Below are 19,507 nucleotides of genomic sequence, written 5' to 3'. Positions count from 1 at the left end.
TGATTTGCATTTCTCTAGTGACCAGTGATGATGAGCATTTTTTCATGGGTTTGTTGGCCTCATGTATGTCTTCTTTTGTAAAGTGTTTGTTCATATCCTTTGCCCACTTTTGAATGGGCTTGTTTTTTTCTTGTAGATCTGTTTTAGTTCTTTGTAAATTCTGGATATCAGCCCTTTGTCAGATGGGTAGACTGCAAAAATTATTTCCTGTTCTGTTGGTTGCCGATTCACTCTAAAGACTGTTTCTTTTTCTGTGCAGAAGCTGTGGAGTTTGATTAGGTCCCATTTGTCTATTTTGGCTTTTGTTGCCAATGCTTTTGGTGTTTTGGTCATGAAGTCTTTGTCTATGCCTATGTCCTGAATGGTTTTGCCTAGATTTTCTTCTAGGGTTTTTATGGTGTTAGATCTTATGTTTAAGTCTTTAATCCCTCTGGAGTTAATTTTAGTTTAAGGCATCAGGAAGGGGTTCAATTTCTGCTTTCTGCACATGGCTAGCCAGTTTTCCCAACACCATTTATTAAACAGGGAATCCTTTCCCCATTGCTTGTTTTGTCAGGTTTGTCAAAGATCAGATGGTTGTAGATATGTTGTGTTTCCTCTGAGGCCTCTGTTCTGTTCCATTGGTCTATATCTCTGTTTTGGTATCAGTACCATGCTGTTTTGATTACTGTAGCCTTGTAGTATAGTTTGAAGTCCGGTAGTGTGATGCCTCCTGCTTTGTTCTTTTTGCTTAGAATTGACTTGGCTATGCGGGCTCTCTTTTGGTTCCATATGAAGTTTAAGGTGTTTTTTTCCAGTTCCATGAAGAAGGTCACTGGCAGCTTGATGGGAATGGCATTGAATCTGTAAATTACTTTGGGCAGTAGGGCCATTTTCACAATATTGATTCTTCCTAACCATGAACATGGAATATTTCTCCATCTGTTTGTGTCCTCTCTTATTTCATTGAGCAGTGGCTTGTATTTCTCCTTGAAGAGCTCCTTTACTTTCCTTGTTAGTTGTATTCCGAGGTATTTTATTCTTTTTGTAGCAATTGTGAATGGCAGTTCATTCTTGATGTGTCTCTCTTTAAGTCTGTTATTGGTGTATAGGAATGCTTGTGATTTTTGCACATTGATTTTGTATGCTGAGACTTTGCTGAAGTTGCTTATCAGTTTGAGGAGATTTTGAGCTGAGATGATGGGATCTTCTAAATATACAATCATGTCGTCTGCAAATAGAGACAATTTGACTTCCTCCTTTTCTATTTGAATACCCTTTATTTCTTTTTCTTGTCTGATTGCTCTGGCTAGAACTTCCAGTACTATATTGAATAGGAGTGGTGAGTGCAGGCATCCTTTTCTAGTGCCAGATTTCAAAGCGACTGCTTCCAGTTTTTGCCCATTCAGTATGATATTGGCTGTGGGTTTGTCGTATATAGCTTTTATTATTTTGAGATACGTTCCGTCAATACCTAGTTTATTGAGGATTTTTAGCATAAAGCGCTGTTGAATTTTGTTGCAGTCCCTCTCTGCATCAATTGAGATAATCATGTGGTTTTTGTCTTTGGTTCTGTTTATGTGGTGAATTACGTTTATAGACTTGTGTATGTTGAACCAGCCTTGCATCCCCGGGATGAAGCCTACTTGATCATGGTGGATAAGCTTTTTGATTTGCTGTTGCAATCGGCTTGTCAGTATTTTATTGAAGATTTTTGCATCTATGTTCATCATGGATATTGACCTGAAGTTTTCTTTTCTTGTTGAGTCTCTGCTGGGTTTTGGTATCAGAATGATGTTGGTCTCATAAAATGATTTGGGAAGGATTCCCTCTTTTTGGATTATTTGGAATAGTTTCAGAAGGAATGGTACAAGATCCTCTTTGTATGTCTGGTAGAATTCGGCTGTGAACCCATCTGGCCCTGGGCTTTTTTGGGGTGGTAGGCTCTTAATAGCTGCCTCAACTTCAGACCTTGTTATTGGTCTATTCAGGGTTTCAACTTCTTCCTGGTTTAGGCTTGGGAGGAGGCAAGTGTCCAGGAACTTATCCATTTCTTCCAGATTTACTAGTTTATGTGCATAGAGTTGTTTGTAATAATCTCTGATGATGGTTTGAATTTCTGTGGAATCTGTGGTGATATCCCCTTTTTCGTTTTTTATTGCATCAATTTGGTTTTTCTCTCTTTTCTTTTTTAGTGACCTGGCTACTGGTCTATTTTGTTGATCTTTTCGAAAAACCAGCTCCTGGATTTATTGATTTTTTTGAAATGTTTTTTGGTCTCTATCTCCTTCAGTTCTGCTCTGATCTTAGTTATTTCTTGTCTTCTGCTAGGTTTTGAGTTTTTTTGATCTTGCTCCTCTAGCTCTTTCAATTTTGATGCCAGGGTTTCAATTTTAGATCTCTCCTTGCTTCTCATGTGGGAACTTATTATATTTTCCTCTAGAGACTGCTTTAAATGTGTCTCAGAGATTCTGGTATGTTGTGTCTTCATTCTTGTTGGTTTCGAAGAACATCTTTATTTCTGCTTTCATTTCATTGTTTATCCAGTCAACATTCAAGAGCCAGTTGTTCAGTTTCCATGAAGCTGTGCGGTTCTGAGTTAGTTTCTGCATTCTGAGTTCTAACTTGGTTGCACTGTGGTCTGAGAGACTGTTTGTTATGACTTCTGTTCTTTTGCATTTGCTGAAGAATGGTTTATTTCCAATTATGTGGTCGATTTTAGAGTAGGTGTGATGTGGTGCTGAGAAGAATGTATATTCTGTGGATTTGGGGTGGAGAGTTCTGTAAATGTCTATTAGGTTTGCTTTTTCCAGGTCCTGGATATCCTTGTTAATTTTCTGTCTGGTTGATCTGTCTAATATTGACAATGGGGTGTTAAAGTCTCCCACTATTATTGTGTGGGAGTCTAAGTCTCTTTGTAAGTCATTAAGAACTTGCTTTATGTATCTGGGTGCTCCTGTATTGAGTGCGTATATATTTAGGATCGTTAGCTCTTCTTGTTGCATTGATCCTTTTACCATTATGTAATGTCCTTCTTTGTCTCCTTTGATCTTTGTTGCTTTAAAGTCTAATTTATCAGAAATGAGAATTGCAACTCCTGCTTTTATTCACTCTCCATTTGCTTGGTAAATCTTCCTCCATCCCTTTATTTTGAGCCTTTGTGTATCCTTGCATGTGAGATGGGTTTCCTGGATACAGTACACTGATGAGTTTTGTCTTTTTATCCAATTTGCCAGTCTGTGTCTTTTGACTGGGGCATTTAGTCCATTTACATTTAGGGATACTATTGTTATGTGTGAATTTGATACTGCCATTTTGATGCTAGCTGGCTGTTTTGTTAATTAGTTGATGCAGATTCTTGATTGTGTTGATGCTCTTTACCATTTGGTATGTTTTTGGAGTGGCTGGTACTGGTTGTTCCTTTATATGTGTAGAGCCTCTTTCAGGAGCTCTTGTAAAGCAGGCCTGGTGGTGATGAAATCTCTGAGTGCTTGCTTGTTTGCAAAGGATTTTATTTTTCCTTCACTTATAAAGCTTAGTTTGGCTGGATAGGAGATTCTGGGTTGAAAGTTCTTTTCTTTAAGGATGCTGAATATTGGCCCCCACTCTCTTCTGGCTTGTAGGGTTTCTGCTGAGAGATCTGCTGTGAGTCTGATGGGCTTTCCTTTGTAGGTAACCCGACCTTTCTCTCTGGCTGCCCTTATCATTTTCTCCTTCATTTCAACCCTGGTGAATCTGACGATTATGTGCCGTGGGGTTGCTCTTCTTGAGGAATATCTTTGTGGTGTTCTCTGTATTTCCTGGACTTGAATATTGGCCTGCCTTGCTAGGTTGGGGAAGTTTTCCTAGATAATATCCTGAAGAGTATTTTCCAGCTTGGATTCATTCTCTTCATCACATTCAGGTACACCTATCAGACATAGATTAGGTCTTTTCACATAGTCCCACATTTCTTGGAGACTTTGTTCATTCCTTTTTACCCTTTTTTCTCTATTCTTGCCTTCTCGTTTTATTTCATTGAGTTGATCTTCGACCTCTGATATCCTTTCTTCTGCTTGGTCAATTCGGCTGTTGAAACTTGTGCATGCTTCGCAAAGTTCTCTTGTTGTGTTTTTCAGCTCCATCAATTCACTTATATTCCTCTCTATGTTGTCCATTCTCGTTAGCATTTCATCAAATCTTTTTTCAAGGTTCTTAGTTTATTTGCATTGCGTTAGAACATGTTCTTTTAGCTCACTGTAGTTTCTTATTACCCACCTTCTGAAGTCTGATTCTGTCATTTCATCACACTCCTTCTCCATCCAGCCTTGTTCCCCTGTTGGTGAGGAGTTGTGATCTCTTTTAGGAGGAGAGGTGTTCTGGTTTCGGGTGTTTTCATCCTTTTTGCACTGGTTTCTTCCCATCTTTGTTGGTTTATCCACCTGTTGTCTTTGTAGTTACTGACTTTCAGGTTGGGTCTCTGAGTGAACTTCCAGTTTGTGGATGCTGAAGTTACTTCTTTTTCTTAGCTTTCCTTCTAACATTCTGGCCTCTCTGCTGTAGGGCTGCTGAAGTCTACTCCAGGCCCTGCTTGCTGGGGGATCACCTGCAGCAGCTGCAGAACAGTAAGGATTGCTACCAGTTTCCCCTTCTGCTATCTTTGTCTCAGAAGGATGCCTGCCAAATGTCAGTCTGTTCTCTCCTTTATGAGGTGACTCTTTGGATATATGGGGGTCAGGGAGCTGCTTGAGGAGACAGTCTGTCCTTTATTGGAGCTCTAGTCCTGAGCTGTGTGCCCCGTTGTTCATTCAGAGTTGCTGGGCAGGTATGTTTAGGTCTGTTGCAGCAGAACTCATAAACTCCTTTTTTTTTTTTTTCCCCAGGTGCTCTGTCCCAGGGAGTTAGTTAGGGCTTTATTTATGAGTTTGTTGTGCTGCTGCCTTTTTTTTTTTTCTTTCAGGGCTGCCCTGCCTGGCGAGGAGGCAGCCTAGTCACTGTCTGCCTGCAGAGGCTTTGCTGAGCTGCTGTGGGCTCCGCCCAGCTGCTGTGTGATCTTCTCTGTAGTCCTGTTTATATGGGTGTGGTTAGAACTGCCCTGGCAATGGTAGCCCACGTCTGTTATGGCAGACCCTCTCAGTAGTGGCAGGTTGCCTCAGCAATGGCAGGCTGCCTCAGCGATGGTCAGACTGCCTCTGTAGTGGTGGAGTGTCTCAGTAATGGTCGACGCCCCTCCCCCACAGAGCCGGACCATCCCGGGTTCAGCTGTGCTTGCTGTGAAACCCTCAACCCAGAGCATTTTCAATTACTGGTTTTTGTGTGTGGGGGGGGGTGGTGGTGGGACCAGCCGAGCCAGATCACCTGGCTCCCTGACTCAGAGACTTTTCTTGTTGTTGTTGTTGAACGGTCGACTCTCTCCCTGTTGAAAAGGCGCAGGGATCTCCCATGCCACAACTCACTGGGCCGGCTGAAACAGCGGCGCTGAGATTCCTGTTGGTTTTTTTGCCTAGGAATCTCCTGGCCTGGCTCGCTATTTCAGATGAATAGGCGACTCTGCCATCTCAGGGCTCCAATTGCCAGCTAAGAGGGCACCCGGACCACTGTCTTTTGTACAGAGAACCGCCACGACATGGTGCAGGCAAAGCAGCCGCGCGGGCCAAAACAGTCACGCTGGTGACCTGTGGGGCTCCTCCGCCTGGGATTCTCCTGGTCTGTGGGCAATAAAAATCCGTCTGGAAATGTGGTGTCCACTCACCCTCTGCACTTTCACTGGGAGGTGTAATCCTGAGCTATTCCTAGTCAGCCGTCTTCCCTGTGTTTCCTCAAGACAAAAATCTTAACATCACAATGAAAAGAACTAGAGAACCAAAGTCAAACAAACCCTAAAGCTAGTAAAAGACAAGGAATATCCAAGATCAGAGTGGAACTGAATCAGATGGAGACATGAAAAATCCTGAAAAAAAAAATCAAAAAATTCAGGAGCTGTGTTTTTGAAAAAAATCAATAAAAGAGACCACTAGCTAGACTAATAAAGAGGAAAAGAGAGAAGAATCAAATAAAAACAGTCAGAAATGATAAGGGAGATATCACCACTGACCCCACAGAAACACAAACAACCATCAGAGAATACTATAAATACCTCTGTGCACATAAAGTGGAAAATCTAGAAGAAATGGATAAATTTCTAGACACACACACCCTCCCAAGACTGAACCAGGAAGAAATCAAATCCCTGAATTGACTGGTAATGAGTTCTGAAATTGAGATAATAAAACAAAAAAGCTCAGAACCGGACAGAGTCACAGCTGAATTCTCCCAGAGGTACAAAGAAGAGTTGGTACCATTTCCACTGAAACTATTAGAAAAAAATAGAAGAGTCCCCTTCCTAACTCATTTTAAGAGACCAGCATCATCCTGATACCAAAACATGGTAGAGATACAACAAAAACAAGGAAACTTCAGGCCAATATCCCTGATGAACATCAGTGCAAAAATCCTCAATAAAATACTGGCCAACTGCATCTAGCAGCACGTCAAAAAACTTATCGTACACGATCAAGTCGGCTTGATCCTTAGGATGCAAGGTTGGTTCAACATACACAAATCAATAAATGTGGTTCATCACGTAAACAGAACTACTGAACAGGCAAAGCTGGAAGCATTCCCCTTGAAAACTGGCACAAGACAAGGATGCCCTCTCTCACCACTCCTATTCAACATAATATTGGAAGTTATGGCCAGGGCAACTAGGCAAGAGAAAGAAGTAAAGGATATTCAAATAGGAAGAGAGGAAGTTATCTTCAAATTATCTTTGTTTGCAGATGACATGATCCTATGTCTAGAAAACCCAGTCATCTCAGCCAAAAAGCTTCTTAAGCTGGTAAGCAACTTCAGTAAAGTCTCAGGATACAAAATCACTGTGCGAAAATAGCTAGCATTCCTATACACCAACAACAGGCAAGCATAGAGCCAAATCACGAATGAACTCCCATTCACAATTGCTATAAAAAGAATAAAATACCTAGGAATACAGCTAACAAGGGAAGTGAAGGACTTCTTCAAGGAGAACCACAAACTACTGCTCAAATAAATTAGAGGGCACAAACAAATGGAAAAACATTCCATGCTCATGGATAGACAGAATCAATATCATGAAAATGCCCATACTGCCCAAAGTGATTTAAAGATTCAATGCTATTCCCATTAAGCTACAATTGACATTCTTCACAGACTTAAAAGAAACTATTTTAAAATTTGTATGGAACCAAAACAGAGCCCAAATAGCCAAGACAATCCTAAGCAAAAAAAACAAAGCTGGAGGCATCACACTATCCAACTTCAACTACACTGCAAGGCTACTGTAACCAAAACAGCATGGTAGTAGTATAAGAACAGAGACATAGACATAGACCAATGGAACAGATTAGAGAACTCAGAAATAAGATTGCATGCCTACAACTGTCTGATCTTCAACAAACCTGACAAAAGCAAGCAATAGGGAAAGGATTCCCTATTTAATAAATAGTGCTGGGAAAACTGGCTAGCTATATGCAGAAAATTGAAAGTGGACCCCTTCCTTCCACCTTCCACAAAAATTAACTTAAGATGGATTAGAGACCTAAATGTAAAACTAAAAACTATAAAAACCCTAGAAAATCTAGGCAATACCATTCAGGACATAGACACAGGCAAAGATTTCATGATGAAAATGCCAAAAGCAATTGCAACAAAAGCAAAAATTGACAAATGGGATCTAATTAAACAGCTTCTGCACTGCAAAAGAAACTATCATCAGAGTGAACAGACAACCTAAAGAATGGGAGAAAAATTTTACCATCTATCCATCTGACAAAGGTATAATATCCATCATCTACAAGGAACTTAAACAAATTTACAAGAAAAAAACAACCGCATTAAAAAATGGGCAAAGGATGTGAACAGAAACTTCTCAAAAGAAAATATACATGCAGCCAACAAATATATATATATATATATATATTTTTTTTTTTTTTTGAGACGGAGTCTCACTCTTGTTACCCAGGCTGGAGTGCAATGGCGCGATCTCGGCTCACTGCAACCTCCGCCTCCTGGGTTCAGGCAATTCTCCTGCCTCAACCTCCTGAGTAGCTGGGATTACAGGCATGCGCCACCATGCCCAGCTAATGTTTTGTCTTTTTAGTAGAGACGGGGTTTCACCATGTTGACCAGGATGGTCTCGATCTCTTGACCTCATGATCCACCCGCCTCGGCCTCCCAAAGTGCTGGGATTATAGGCTTGAGCCACCGTGCCCGGCGCAAATATATTTTTAAAAGCTCAACTTTAATGATTAGAGAAATGTAAATCAAAACCACAATGAGATATCATCCCATGCCTGTCAGAAAGGCAATTATTAAAAAGTCAAAAAGCAACAGATGCAGGTGAGGTTGCACAGAAAGAACGCTTTTACACTGTTGGTGGGTGCATAAATTAGTTCGGCCATTGTGGAAGACAGTGTGGTGATTCCTCAAAGACCTACAGGCAGAAATACTATTTGACTCAGCTATTCAAATCCTGGGCATATACCCCAAAAATATAAATCATTTTATTATAAGGACACACACACACCTGTGTTCAATGTAGCACTATTCACAATGGCAAATACATGGAATCAACCCAAATACTCATCAGTGATAGACTGCATAAAGAAAATGCACATATATGCTATGGAATACTGTACAGCCACAAAAAGGAATGAGATCACGTCCTTTGCAGGGCCATAGATGGAGTCAGAAGCCATTATCCTCAGCAAACTAACGCAGGAACAGAAAAACAAACTCCTTATGTTCTCACTTTTAAGTGGGAGCTAAATGATGAGAACTCATGGACACATGATGAGGAACAATGCACACTGAGGCCTGTTGGTGAGAGGGGTGTGTGTGTGGGGCGGGGATAGCATCAGGAAGAATAGCTAATGGATGCTGGGCTTAGTATTCAGGTTATGGGATGATCTATGCAGCAAATCACCATGACACACGTTTACCTATGTAACAAACCTGCACATCCTATGCAGGCACCCTGAACTTAAAAGAAAAGTTGAAGATAAAAAAGGTGAATTACATGTTATGTGACTTTCACCTCAATAAAACTTTTCATGTAAAATGAAAATAAAAATCTCTCTAAAATGGGAAAGACTGAAATAAAAGATCAAGGAAATTTTCATACATTGAAAAAAAGACTCAGTTAATTAAGAATAGGAAAGAGCGTCCTCAACCTGATAAAACTTATTTATGAAAAACGATAGCCAACATCATATATAATGGTAAAAAACTGAATGTTTGCCCCGAATGTCAGGGCAAGGATGTCTGCTCTCACTACTGTCACACAACATTTTATTGGAGACTTTATTTTCATTATAGCATGTATCACTGCTGATTTATCTTGATTTTTATACTTGTTCATTTTTGTCTTTTTTCCATGAGATCAGAGACATTGTCTGTCTTGTTCTTCCTATAATAGTGTTTGGCACAAGGTTGGTATTCAATGAATATTTATTAAATGAATGAACTTTCTGGGAGTATTGTATAAGTGAGGTACACTTGTGTGACAAAAACATTTCTATGCCACTTACTTTTCCTCATGAAAACTTTATTACCAAAAGTTTTCTTTTCATCATATATTCCCAAAAAGTAGTTGTCCCCAAAAAAAATTTTGGAAAATTTTTCTCCCATATACACACTGCTTCTGCAAGGAAATTCTCTGATAGCCTGACTTTGGCTCATTGATGCCTCCCATAATATGTCTGTTGTTTTATCCAGGATGAGTCATGAATTTTTCTGATGGAATTTCTCCCTTGTGTAGTGGGTTGAATCATGTGCCCCAAAAACACCTATCCCCTGAGAACCTCAGCATATGACCTTATTTCAAAATAGGGTCTTTGCAGATATAAAGTTTTTTTTTGTTTTGTTTTGTTTTTTAAACAGGGTCTCACTCTATTGCTTGGGCTGGAGTATAGATGGTGGCATAATCTCAGCTCACTGCAACCTCCGCCTCCCGGGTTCGAGCAATTCTCCTGCCTCAGCCTCCCAAGTAGCTGAGATAACAGGCATTCACCACCATGCCCAGCTAATTTTTGTATTTTTAGTAGAGTCAGGGTTTCACCATGTTAATCAGGCTGGTCTTGAACTCCTAATCTTGTGATCCGCCTGCCTCGGCCTCTCAAAGTGCTGGAATTACAGGCATGAGCCACCGTGCCCGGCCCCTGCAGATGTAGATAGTAAGTAGTTAAGATGAGGCTGTCCTGGATGAAGGTGGGCCCTAAGTCCAATGACTGTTGTCCTTAGAAGAGGAGCAGAACTGCAGAGACACACACAGGAAAGAGAGGTCATGTGACATTGGAGGCAGAGATTGGAGTGATGCAGCTGTAAGCCATGGAACGTAAAGGATTGCTGAGAGCTGGCAGAAGCTAGGAAGAAGCAACAGAAGATTCTTCCCTAGGGATTTCCGAGGGAGGAAGGGAGGACCTGCTGCCACCTTGATCCTTGATGTCTAGCCTCCAAAACTATGAGAGAATAAATTTCTGTTATTTTAAGTCACCAAGTTTGTGGTTATTTGTTAAGGTGGCCCAAGGAAACTAATATACCTTGCTATACCACATGATGTTTTTATTACTTTTACAATAGTAATCTTACGTCATAATTTGCTTTTCCAACTACTATTCTGTTGGAAAGCACATATTGAAATCATTTTACTTTACCATTAAACTAGTCAACACTCAGAATGGTTCCATATTCAAAGCCTATTGTCCTACTTTTATGTTTCATTTCATTTGTTTCACATATTTTTCTCAGAAGTAATATACCCTTACCAAAAATTCATTTGGAAATTTAATTTTTCTTTTTCTCTGTCTAGGTATGCTGTTATCAAGTGTCAGCTTGCTAGAAAAAATAGAATGCCTCAAGAAGTCAGTCACTTTGTGGAAGGAATTAAGCTCTGCCCAATTCTAGGTAAATTGATTCACCCTATTTGTTTTGCTCTTGTAATTAACATATGGTGAATAATATGCATAGCTTTAAGCTTTTTTTCAGTTTAAATAAGTTCAAATATATGAGGGCTAGTTCTTGTGTTCTCCTTTTAACGTTGCTTTAACTTTTTCTGGCTTTCCAAATTAATTTGGTAAATTATTCACATAGGAATTGGAACTTTGAAAAAATTGAGTTACTTACATTTCCAAGCTTACTACCCTTATTAGGTCGATATACAATTTGAAATTTTAAGGCTAAATTTCAAAATATGAAAAAGCAGCCAAAACATACAGAGCATGAATACACTGATCCCTAAAACTCATTGTATGTTCAAAGACATATGCAATATGGCTGAAAAGAAAGAAACAGTGCTGAGTTGGTTTGTGTGCTCCTTTAAAAATTATAATTTACTTGTTGGGATAGGTTGCGAGTAAGTCTTCAGCAGGAAGAGAGAGCTGGTAACTTATCATGGAAGTCAGCTAGTATAGAGGGGAAAGCACAACATTTGGGGTTAGAGAACTTAGGTTCAGATTCCAGTTCTGTGCTATTATGGAAAGGTCACTCAACCCTTGAACTTAGTTTTTTTATCCTCAGCTAGTACTGTGTACATGGAAGATATTCAACAAATCCTAGTCGCTAATATTCCACCCTCACTCATAGGATTCTTGTGACTAAATGACTTCATGTACATACAATTTCTTTGTAAACTGAAAAGTACTATAAAATAATAGTTACTGTTTTTTCCTGTCACCTGGCCACTAAACATAACAGCATATAAATGCCAGGCACTGGCAATCATCTTCTTTCAGTGATTTTCCAAGGGCCCTGCCCCCGTACCTCCAAGTTTCTTTTCCCTGCTCAGTATCGACCTCTCTCCCTCCTACTTGTTTTGGTGTGCCACTCAGATTCACTCCTCTGTATTATCAGCCTCAGCCTTCTCCATTCGGCTCTGTCTTCTTCCAAATTTCAGGGTACCTGCAAGGTAGGTAATGTTGCCTTCTCCAGCCTTACTCTCTGTTTTCTCCATGATTTCCCTACTCCTCTCTGCAATCTCTTTCCACATCCCTACCATCTTCACCAGTGGAAGAGATCATTTGGTTCAGTTGATGTGATCACAGTAATTTCTGTCTATGCTTTGTCAGACTGGTGACAAAGCTATGTGTGTATAGCTCAGCTTTGCTTATGTTTTTGCCAGGTCTAAAATCCTTTCATCGTTTCCCATGTCCTTCAGGATGACATTTAGACTCTTTGACATGGAAAGTCCTTAATGCTCTAATACTTGTCTCTGTCTCTGCAGTGACATTCCCTACCACTCTCCCCCTCACACCCTAAATGCTACACTAATCTATTGGGTCATGATTGTTCCCAACCTCATTTCACAAAAACAGTTTTGAGCAGTACACTGTGTTTTCTCATACCCCTACTCTAAATGCTCTTCCCTCCCCTTCTTTCCTTTCTAATACCTGTGCATCCTTTGAGATTCAGTTCAGGTATTTCCTTCTCTAGGAAACTTTCTCTGTGGGTCATCATGGCACTTCTACCATAGCCATGTCATGCTCTATTTGTTTGCTATTGCTGTGTCACAAATTAGCACATGCTGAATGCTTTAAAACAACACACATTTATTGTTTCACTGTTTCTGTGGGCCTGGAGTACAGGCACGGCTTAGCTAGATCCTCTGCTTAAGGTCTCAGAAAGCCGCAATCAAGGCATCAATTGGGCTGCATTCTCATCCTAGTGGTTTGAATGGGGGAAGAATCTGCTTCCCAGCCCAGTGAGGTTGCCCACAGAATTCATTTTCTTCTGTCTTTAGGAATGGACACCCTGGCTTCTGGCTGGGTATATGCTGGAGGCTTCCCACAGCTGCTGAAGGCTGCACACAGTTCCTTGCCATGTGCGCTCTCCCTGCAGCAAGGCCTCCTGCTTTATCCAGCCAACAGGAAGAATCTTTAAAGCAAGTCTGATAGCAAGATGGAGTCGTATATGATGTAACACAATCATGGGAGTGAGACCTCATCACTTGCGTCATATTTTATTGGTTAGAAGTCATGGGTTCCATCCACACTCAGAAAGGAGGAGTTTACATTAAGGTGTAAATACCAGGCTGCAGGGATTCTGGGGGCTACCTTGGAGTCTGTCCAGCACACATGCTGGTTGTCATTCTTTTTATTGCCAGTCTCCTTTGAAAAAGAGTGAGGTTCTTGAGGGAAGGGACTGCTCACCTCCTGATTTTCCATAGCACAGTGCTTACATACAGTAGCTATCAATGCTTATGAAAAAATGAATAAATAAATAGTAGGATGAAGTCGAATTGTCATGTTTTTATCTGCCTTGTGGTTTTGGGGGAGAAAAAAGGTGAAAACCCATGATGACTGGGAAAAAGGCAAGCTGGAAAAGATAACATTTGAAGTTTAATGTCCAGAAACTGGTTAGCTCTCCAGTGCTGAGCCTTGTTCTCTTTGATCATGCAATAGACTCTTCTTTATGTCTACTCTGGAAGAGAATATACCTGAGAGGTTGTGGTAAATTTGATTATTGTTCAGAAATATTCATTCCTGCTCCACCTACATGAACAAAATATATTTCCTTGCCCTTTGACTTTGAGCTTTTCCCTGTTTTCATCAATGGAATATTAGTGGGTGTAATGTGCCCCCAGGGTTTGGAAAGGATGCGCATGATTTGGCTTGCTCTTTTTCTCTTCTGCCATCATCACAAGAGCCTGCCTGGACTGGCCCTCTGATCACAGAGAAAGATTCAAGGCATAGATCTGAGCTTGTCCAGCCAAGTTTCCCAGCCATTCCCCAGCCAAAGAAGCCAACCACTATTGCCTGCTGACATGTGACCAAAACAAATACTATATTGCTGATGTCACTAAGCTTTTGTGGTCGTTTATCATATAGCAAGAGAGTTACTATGCAGCAAGAGTGAACTTATATAGGATATCCAAGGAAAGTATGACTCAGAAAAGGAAATAACTGTGTGTTCCTCTTGGAGAGAAGGATCACATGTCATAGTTTCCCAATGGGAGAAACTCACCAGAGATTTAGCAGGTGGGAGGGAAGTGAAGCCATTATGCTTGGGAAGCTGTTCACATCAAGCATGGCGGGTTCCTCACATGGTATTTTCACATGTCTCTCCACAGTCTCACTTCACAGACATAGTGGCTGCACAGATATCTCCATGAACTCATTGTTCTTTTCACACTTTGGGTGGCTAAATGTGTGCAGCTCCTTGTACTCCTTGAGCTCCTTGTTTCTCACTCATGTCAGTGCCTCAGGTTAAAGTGGGTCACGACTGTTTTTTCAATTCTCTAGCTGTAGCTTCCAGATCTTCACTCCCCTGGGTCTTCCCATACCTGGATGATCCTGAATTCCTGTGTTAGACTCTCACTCTTGCATTACTTGTAGTGGCTCTGTTTTTGTAACTGAACCCAGACTGAAAACAGAACTGAATAGAAATAACCCATTTGGCAACCATCAGAACCCATCAGTCAGCACAGATTTTAGTACCTTATTAGCTAAACTATTTTCAGATTAAAAAATAAATTATCAGAGGCAGAGTTTCCATGATCCAACCCGAGAAAGGTATGCAAAATATAAGGCAGTTAGAATTTGTACTTTCATACTTATTTTGTTAATAAAGTAACAAAATCCCCATCTTTATTACTGATTCTAACCACCAAATCCAAGGTGTCTCAGAGGGATTTATAATGCTTAAGATTTCCTGGAGGAGAAAAATTCAATATAATATTTTTTATGTTGTAAAGAAATATTTCGATATTTGTTTTGCATTATACTCTGCTAATCTAGCCAGGTTTCTTTTTTTGCCTCCTGGGAGTTTTTAACAGGACAGGAATTAAGAGGGCAAATAGTCAAGGTGGTTCCCAGCATTCATTCACGGCAGCAACTGATGTCGGCCAATCACAGTGATCCCATTTCCCTCCCCAGTAACTAGTTTAGAAATGGGGCTGGGCACAGCGGCTCACACTTGTAATCCCAACACTTTGGGAGGCCAGTGTGGGCTGGTCACCTGAGATCAGGAGTTCAAGACCAGCCTGGCCAACATGGTAAAACTCTGTCCCTACTAAAAACACAAAAATTAGCTGGGCATGGTGGTGCATGCCTGTAGTCCCAGTTGCTTGGGAGGCTGAAGTGGGGGGATTGCTTGATCCTGGGAGGTGGAGGTTGCAGTGAGCTGAGAGCTTGGCACTGTACTCTAGCCGGGGTGACAGGAGTGAAACCCTGCTTCAAAAAAAAGAAAAGAAAAATAAAAGAAATGGAATGTGACAGGATTCTGCCTGAGGTGAAACATGCTGGGTACTTCAGGGGATGGCTGGGTACTTCAGGGGATGGTTTTCCCACATCCACTCTTAAAAACCAGACCTTTTAAAAATTTTATTTATTTATTTTTATTATACTTTAAGTTCTGGGGTACATGTGTAGATCATGCAAGTTTGTTACATGGCTATACATGTGCCATGGTGGTTTGCTGCATCCATCCCCCTGTCATCCACATTAGATATTACTCCTAATGTTATCCCTCCCCAATCCTACCACCCCCTGCTATCCTTCCCCTAACCCTCCACCCCCTGACAAGCCCCGGTGTGTGATGTTCCCTTCCCTGTGTCCATGTGTTCTCATTGTTCAACACCCACTTATAAATGAGAACATTTGGTGTTTTGTTTTCTGTTCTTGTGTAAGTTTGCTGAGAATGACGGTTTCCAGTTTCAGCCATGTCCCTGCCAAGGACATGAACTCATCCTCTTTATGGCTGCATAGTATTCTATGGTATATATGTGACACATTTTCTTTATCTAGTCTATCATTGATGGGCATTTGGGTTGGTTCCAAGTCTTTGCTATTGTAAACAGTGCTGCAATAAACATAAGTCTTTATAATTAAATGTTTTATAATCCTTTGGGTATATACCCAGTAATGGGATTGCTGGGTCAAATGGTATTTCTAGTTCTAGATCCTTGAGGGATCACCACACTGTCTTCCACAATGGTTGAATTAATTTACACTCCCACCAATAGTGTAAAAGTGTTCCTATTTCTCCACATCCTCTCCAGCATCTGTTGTCTCCTAATTTTTTAATGATTGCCATTCTGACTGGCATGAGGTAGTATCTCAATAAGGTTTTGATTTGCATTTCTCTAATGACCAGTGATGATGAGTTTTTTTTCATATGCTTGTTGGCTGAATAAATGTATTCTTTTGAGAAGTGTCTGTTCATACCCTTTGCCCATTTTTTGATGGATTGCTTTTTTCTTACACGTTTTTTTAAGTTCTTTGTAGATTCTGGATATTAGCCCTTTGTCAGATGGGTAGATCGCAAAAATTTTTCCCATTCTGTTGGTTGCCACTTCACTCTAATATAGTTTCTTTTGCTGTGCAGAAGCTCTTGAGTTTAATTAGATCCCATTTGTCTATTTTGGCTTTTGTTGCCAATGCTTTTGATGTTTTGATGAAGTCCTTGCCCATGCCTATGTCCTGAATGGCGTTGCCTAGGTTTTCTTCTAGGGTTTTTATGGTGTTAGGTCTTATATTTAAATCTTTAATCTATCTGGAGTTAATATTTGTGTAAGGTGTAAGGAAGGGATCCAGTTTTAGCTTTCTGCATACAGCTAGCCAGTTTTCCCAACACCGTTTATTAAATAGGGAACCCTTTCCCCATTGCTTGTTTTTGTCAGGTTTGGCAAGAAGGCCACTTTTTCCTCTGGATTTTGCTGTGTCTGGTGTGGTTACTAGAATGGCCATAGCTCTCTTGCTGTGCACCTGAAGATGAAGACAACACCTTAGACAGGCATGCAGTGAAAAGAACTATGTCCTCTGTGACATTGTGGAGTCACTGCAACAGTCAATCCAGCCCTCCACTCCGGCTTTTCTCTTATGTGAAATAAAACATTCTCTTATTGTTTAAACTGGGTTGACTTGGCTTTATATTTCTTGTAATCAAAAGCATGTGGAGTCAGAAAGGCCCAGACATGGTTAGAAAGAGCTGGAGTTCGTCCATCAGTAATATGTTCATGGAAAATAAAGTAGATGCTTTTGTCAAGGCACAGACAGAATTTAGTCTTCAACTAATTACAACTAAATATTAGTATCAAAAGTACAAAAATTAAAAATCACTGGAGGCTTCAGGATACCCATAGGATAATGGCAACTGTGTAAACTCAAATCTCTCTGTGTATCTTTCTCTCCTTTTTGTTTTGTTTTGAAATGGAGTCTCACTCTGTCACCCAGGCTGGAGTACAGTGGCTTGATCTCAGTTCACTGCAACCTCCGCCTCCTGGGTTCAAGCGATTCTCCTGGCTCAGCCTCCAGAGCAGCTGAGATTACAGGCTCCTGCCACCACACGTGGCTAATTTTTGTATTTTCAGTAGAGACAGGGGTTCACCATGTTGGCCAGGCTGGTCTCGAATCCGTGACCTCAAATGATCCACCTGCCTTGGCCTCCGAAAATGCTGGGATTACAGGTGTAAGCCACCATGCCTGGCCTCTCTATGTATCTTTCTATAAACCAAAGACAGAAAAAAAAAAAAAGTCACTTGTAGCCCAAGTCTATAATGTAAGAAGGCAACAAATATTACAGGGTTCATTTCGTATGTAAGTGAGGGAAATAAACATAGAAGGCAAACAGAATTTGTCCTGCAACCCATAATAGTCAGTGAACCTGGAGGCAACCAGGAAAAAGGGAAGAGAATGCAGTGATCTTTTAGAGTTAACAGAACACAAATAGTGCCAGCTAGAGTTCATCCCCAGAAAGCAAGATCCCCATGCTGTGTGGAAATATAGATCTAGAAACGTAGGCATTAGATCTATATTCTTCTTTTGGAACGTATCATCAGTTTATTTTCATGTTTTTATGGCCTATAAGATAAAGATGAAAGTCCTTTGCATGACACATGAAACTTTCCTGATCTGGCCTCAGCCTCCCTTCCAGCTCAACAAAACTTTTTGTGTACTATAACATTGTGTTTTTGGATAGACAAATCTAGGATGAGTCTTGTTACTAGCTGGATATCTTTGATCAAGCTACTATAGGTTGCTCAGCCTCAGTTTCCTCAGCTGTAAAATAATAATAATACCTGCCCATCATGAGGGTTGTGTCTGAGTTAAATAATAGCATACCTGTTGACTGCTTAGCATTGCACCTGGCACAGTGGAAGTACGGGGGCATCCACTGTAATCACCCCAACCCTGTCAAGTCCTCTCATACCTTTGTGCTTATATGATGTGTGCTGTTTCTTCTATCTAATGCTTTCTGACCTCCTTCTCTGTCTAGCAAACTGCTCCCCATGTTTCAAAGTCTGAGTCTGTTTTCACTTAGACATAGTGATTCCCTCCCTGGGCTCCCAAAGCAGCTTTTCCCTTGCACATCAACTGGCCCTTAGCAGGGACTCAGTAAATATATGTTAAAGACTGGACTAACAAAGCATAAAAAGATTGAACAAGATGGAAAGAATGATTTATGACAAATAAAGTTACTTATAAAACATGAAGTTTAGAAAGTTTAAAAAAGGTTGCTCACATTCATTCAGATGGTCTTTGGCATTATCCTCCAAATGCAGGAGCTCCTCTTTTCATTGTTTTTCCTGTTATAACTAATAAATTTCTATTTTTCATAATTCCCACCACAGATGAAATTTTTCTTGAGTCACCAACTGCAATAAATAGCATCAGAGACATTTATGAAATGGAGGAGGAGGAGTGGAAGAATGACTATTCATTATATGCTTCACAATATGAAAATGACACAGACGAGCCCAGGGAAGAGGAAGTGGAAGATCTGATCTCCTGGACCAACACTCTCAATACAAATACTTTAGAAGATTAAGCAGCACAAGATTTAAAAAATAAACAGCCTCCACCACAGCCCAGCGTTGTGGAGCAATTTTGGAAGACTCTCAGAACTTGGATTCCATTTTTTTCAAGTTCTCATCCTCTCACTGCAAGTACAAATTTGAAATATAAGTAGAAATCAGTAAAGATGTTGCTTTGGCTTTTTTCAGTGCTGCTTCTTTAGAACTAAGTACCCAAGTTAGGGGTGTTCATTGCTATATGCTAATCAATGGGGTTACACTCCCACAGTGTCTTGCAGGCAGGAAATGGATTGGAAAGAGGCTGGGATAGGAGGGGAGCAGTTAAGAGCTTCAGGGGCTGGACATGAACCCAAGAAGAGGGATCTATACATGGAACTACATCTGCCTGGTTTCTTGTCTTGTTTTCTCCATATTCAAGGAATAAGATGTCACTATTTACAAATGTTCCTCTTCTGTTTTATCTCAGAGTACATCCCATTTTCTCTTCAACCTTGACCCTCTATCTCCTCATACTCTAACTTTATTTTCTCTGTCTCCTTTTGCCATGTTGTCTCAATCTGTACGTATGCTTGGGTATCTCCTATTCTAAACTATGCCTCTGCCTTTGGCCCTCCATCTCTGCTTACCTCACCATTATTCACTTATGTTTCTCAGTCAGATTTATTGATAGTAGCCTATCATTCTCTCTCTTTATTTCTTTCATTCATTTCACATTTGCATCTACTG

General features: G+C 40.5%; 1 protein-coding gene across 1 annotated transcript in view; it reads left to right on the top strand.

Annotated features, from left to right (window-relative positions):
- UBE2U (ubiquitin conjugating enzyme E2 U) overlaps window positions 1-18,868 on the top strand; it is a 79,952-nt gene extending 61,084 nt beyond the window's left edge. Inside the window, exons 9-10 of the mRNA XM_032296747.1 lie at window positions 10,844-10,938; window positions 18,599-18,868. Coding sequence (XP_032152638.1) covers window positions 10,844-10,938; window positions 18,599-18,795 — 292 coding nt within the window. The 3' untranslated portion in view covers window positions 18,796-18,868. The remainder of the gene's footprint in view (window positions 1-10,843; window positions 10,939-18,598) is intronic.
- The last annotated feature ends 639 nt before the right edge of the window (window positions 18,869-19,507 follow it).

The sequence above is a fragment of the Sapajus apella genome, unplaced genomic scaffold (genome assembly GCF_009761245.1).
Source record: "Sapajus apella isolate SASKATOON/1434 unplaced genomic scaffold, GSC_monkey_1.0 scaffold36, whole genome shotgun sequence".
Lineage (NCBI taxonomy): Eukaryota > Metazoa > Chordata > Mammalia > Primates > Cebidae > Sapajus > Sapajus apella.
The sequence above is the reverse complement of the archived record's forward strand: the minus strand, read 5'-3'. Positions and strand labels throughout refer to the sequence as shown.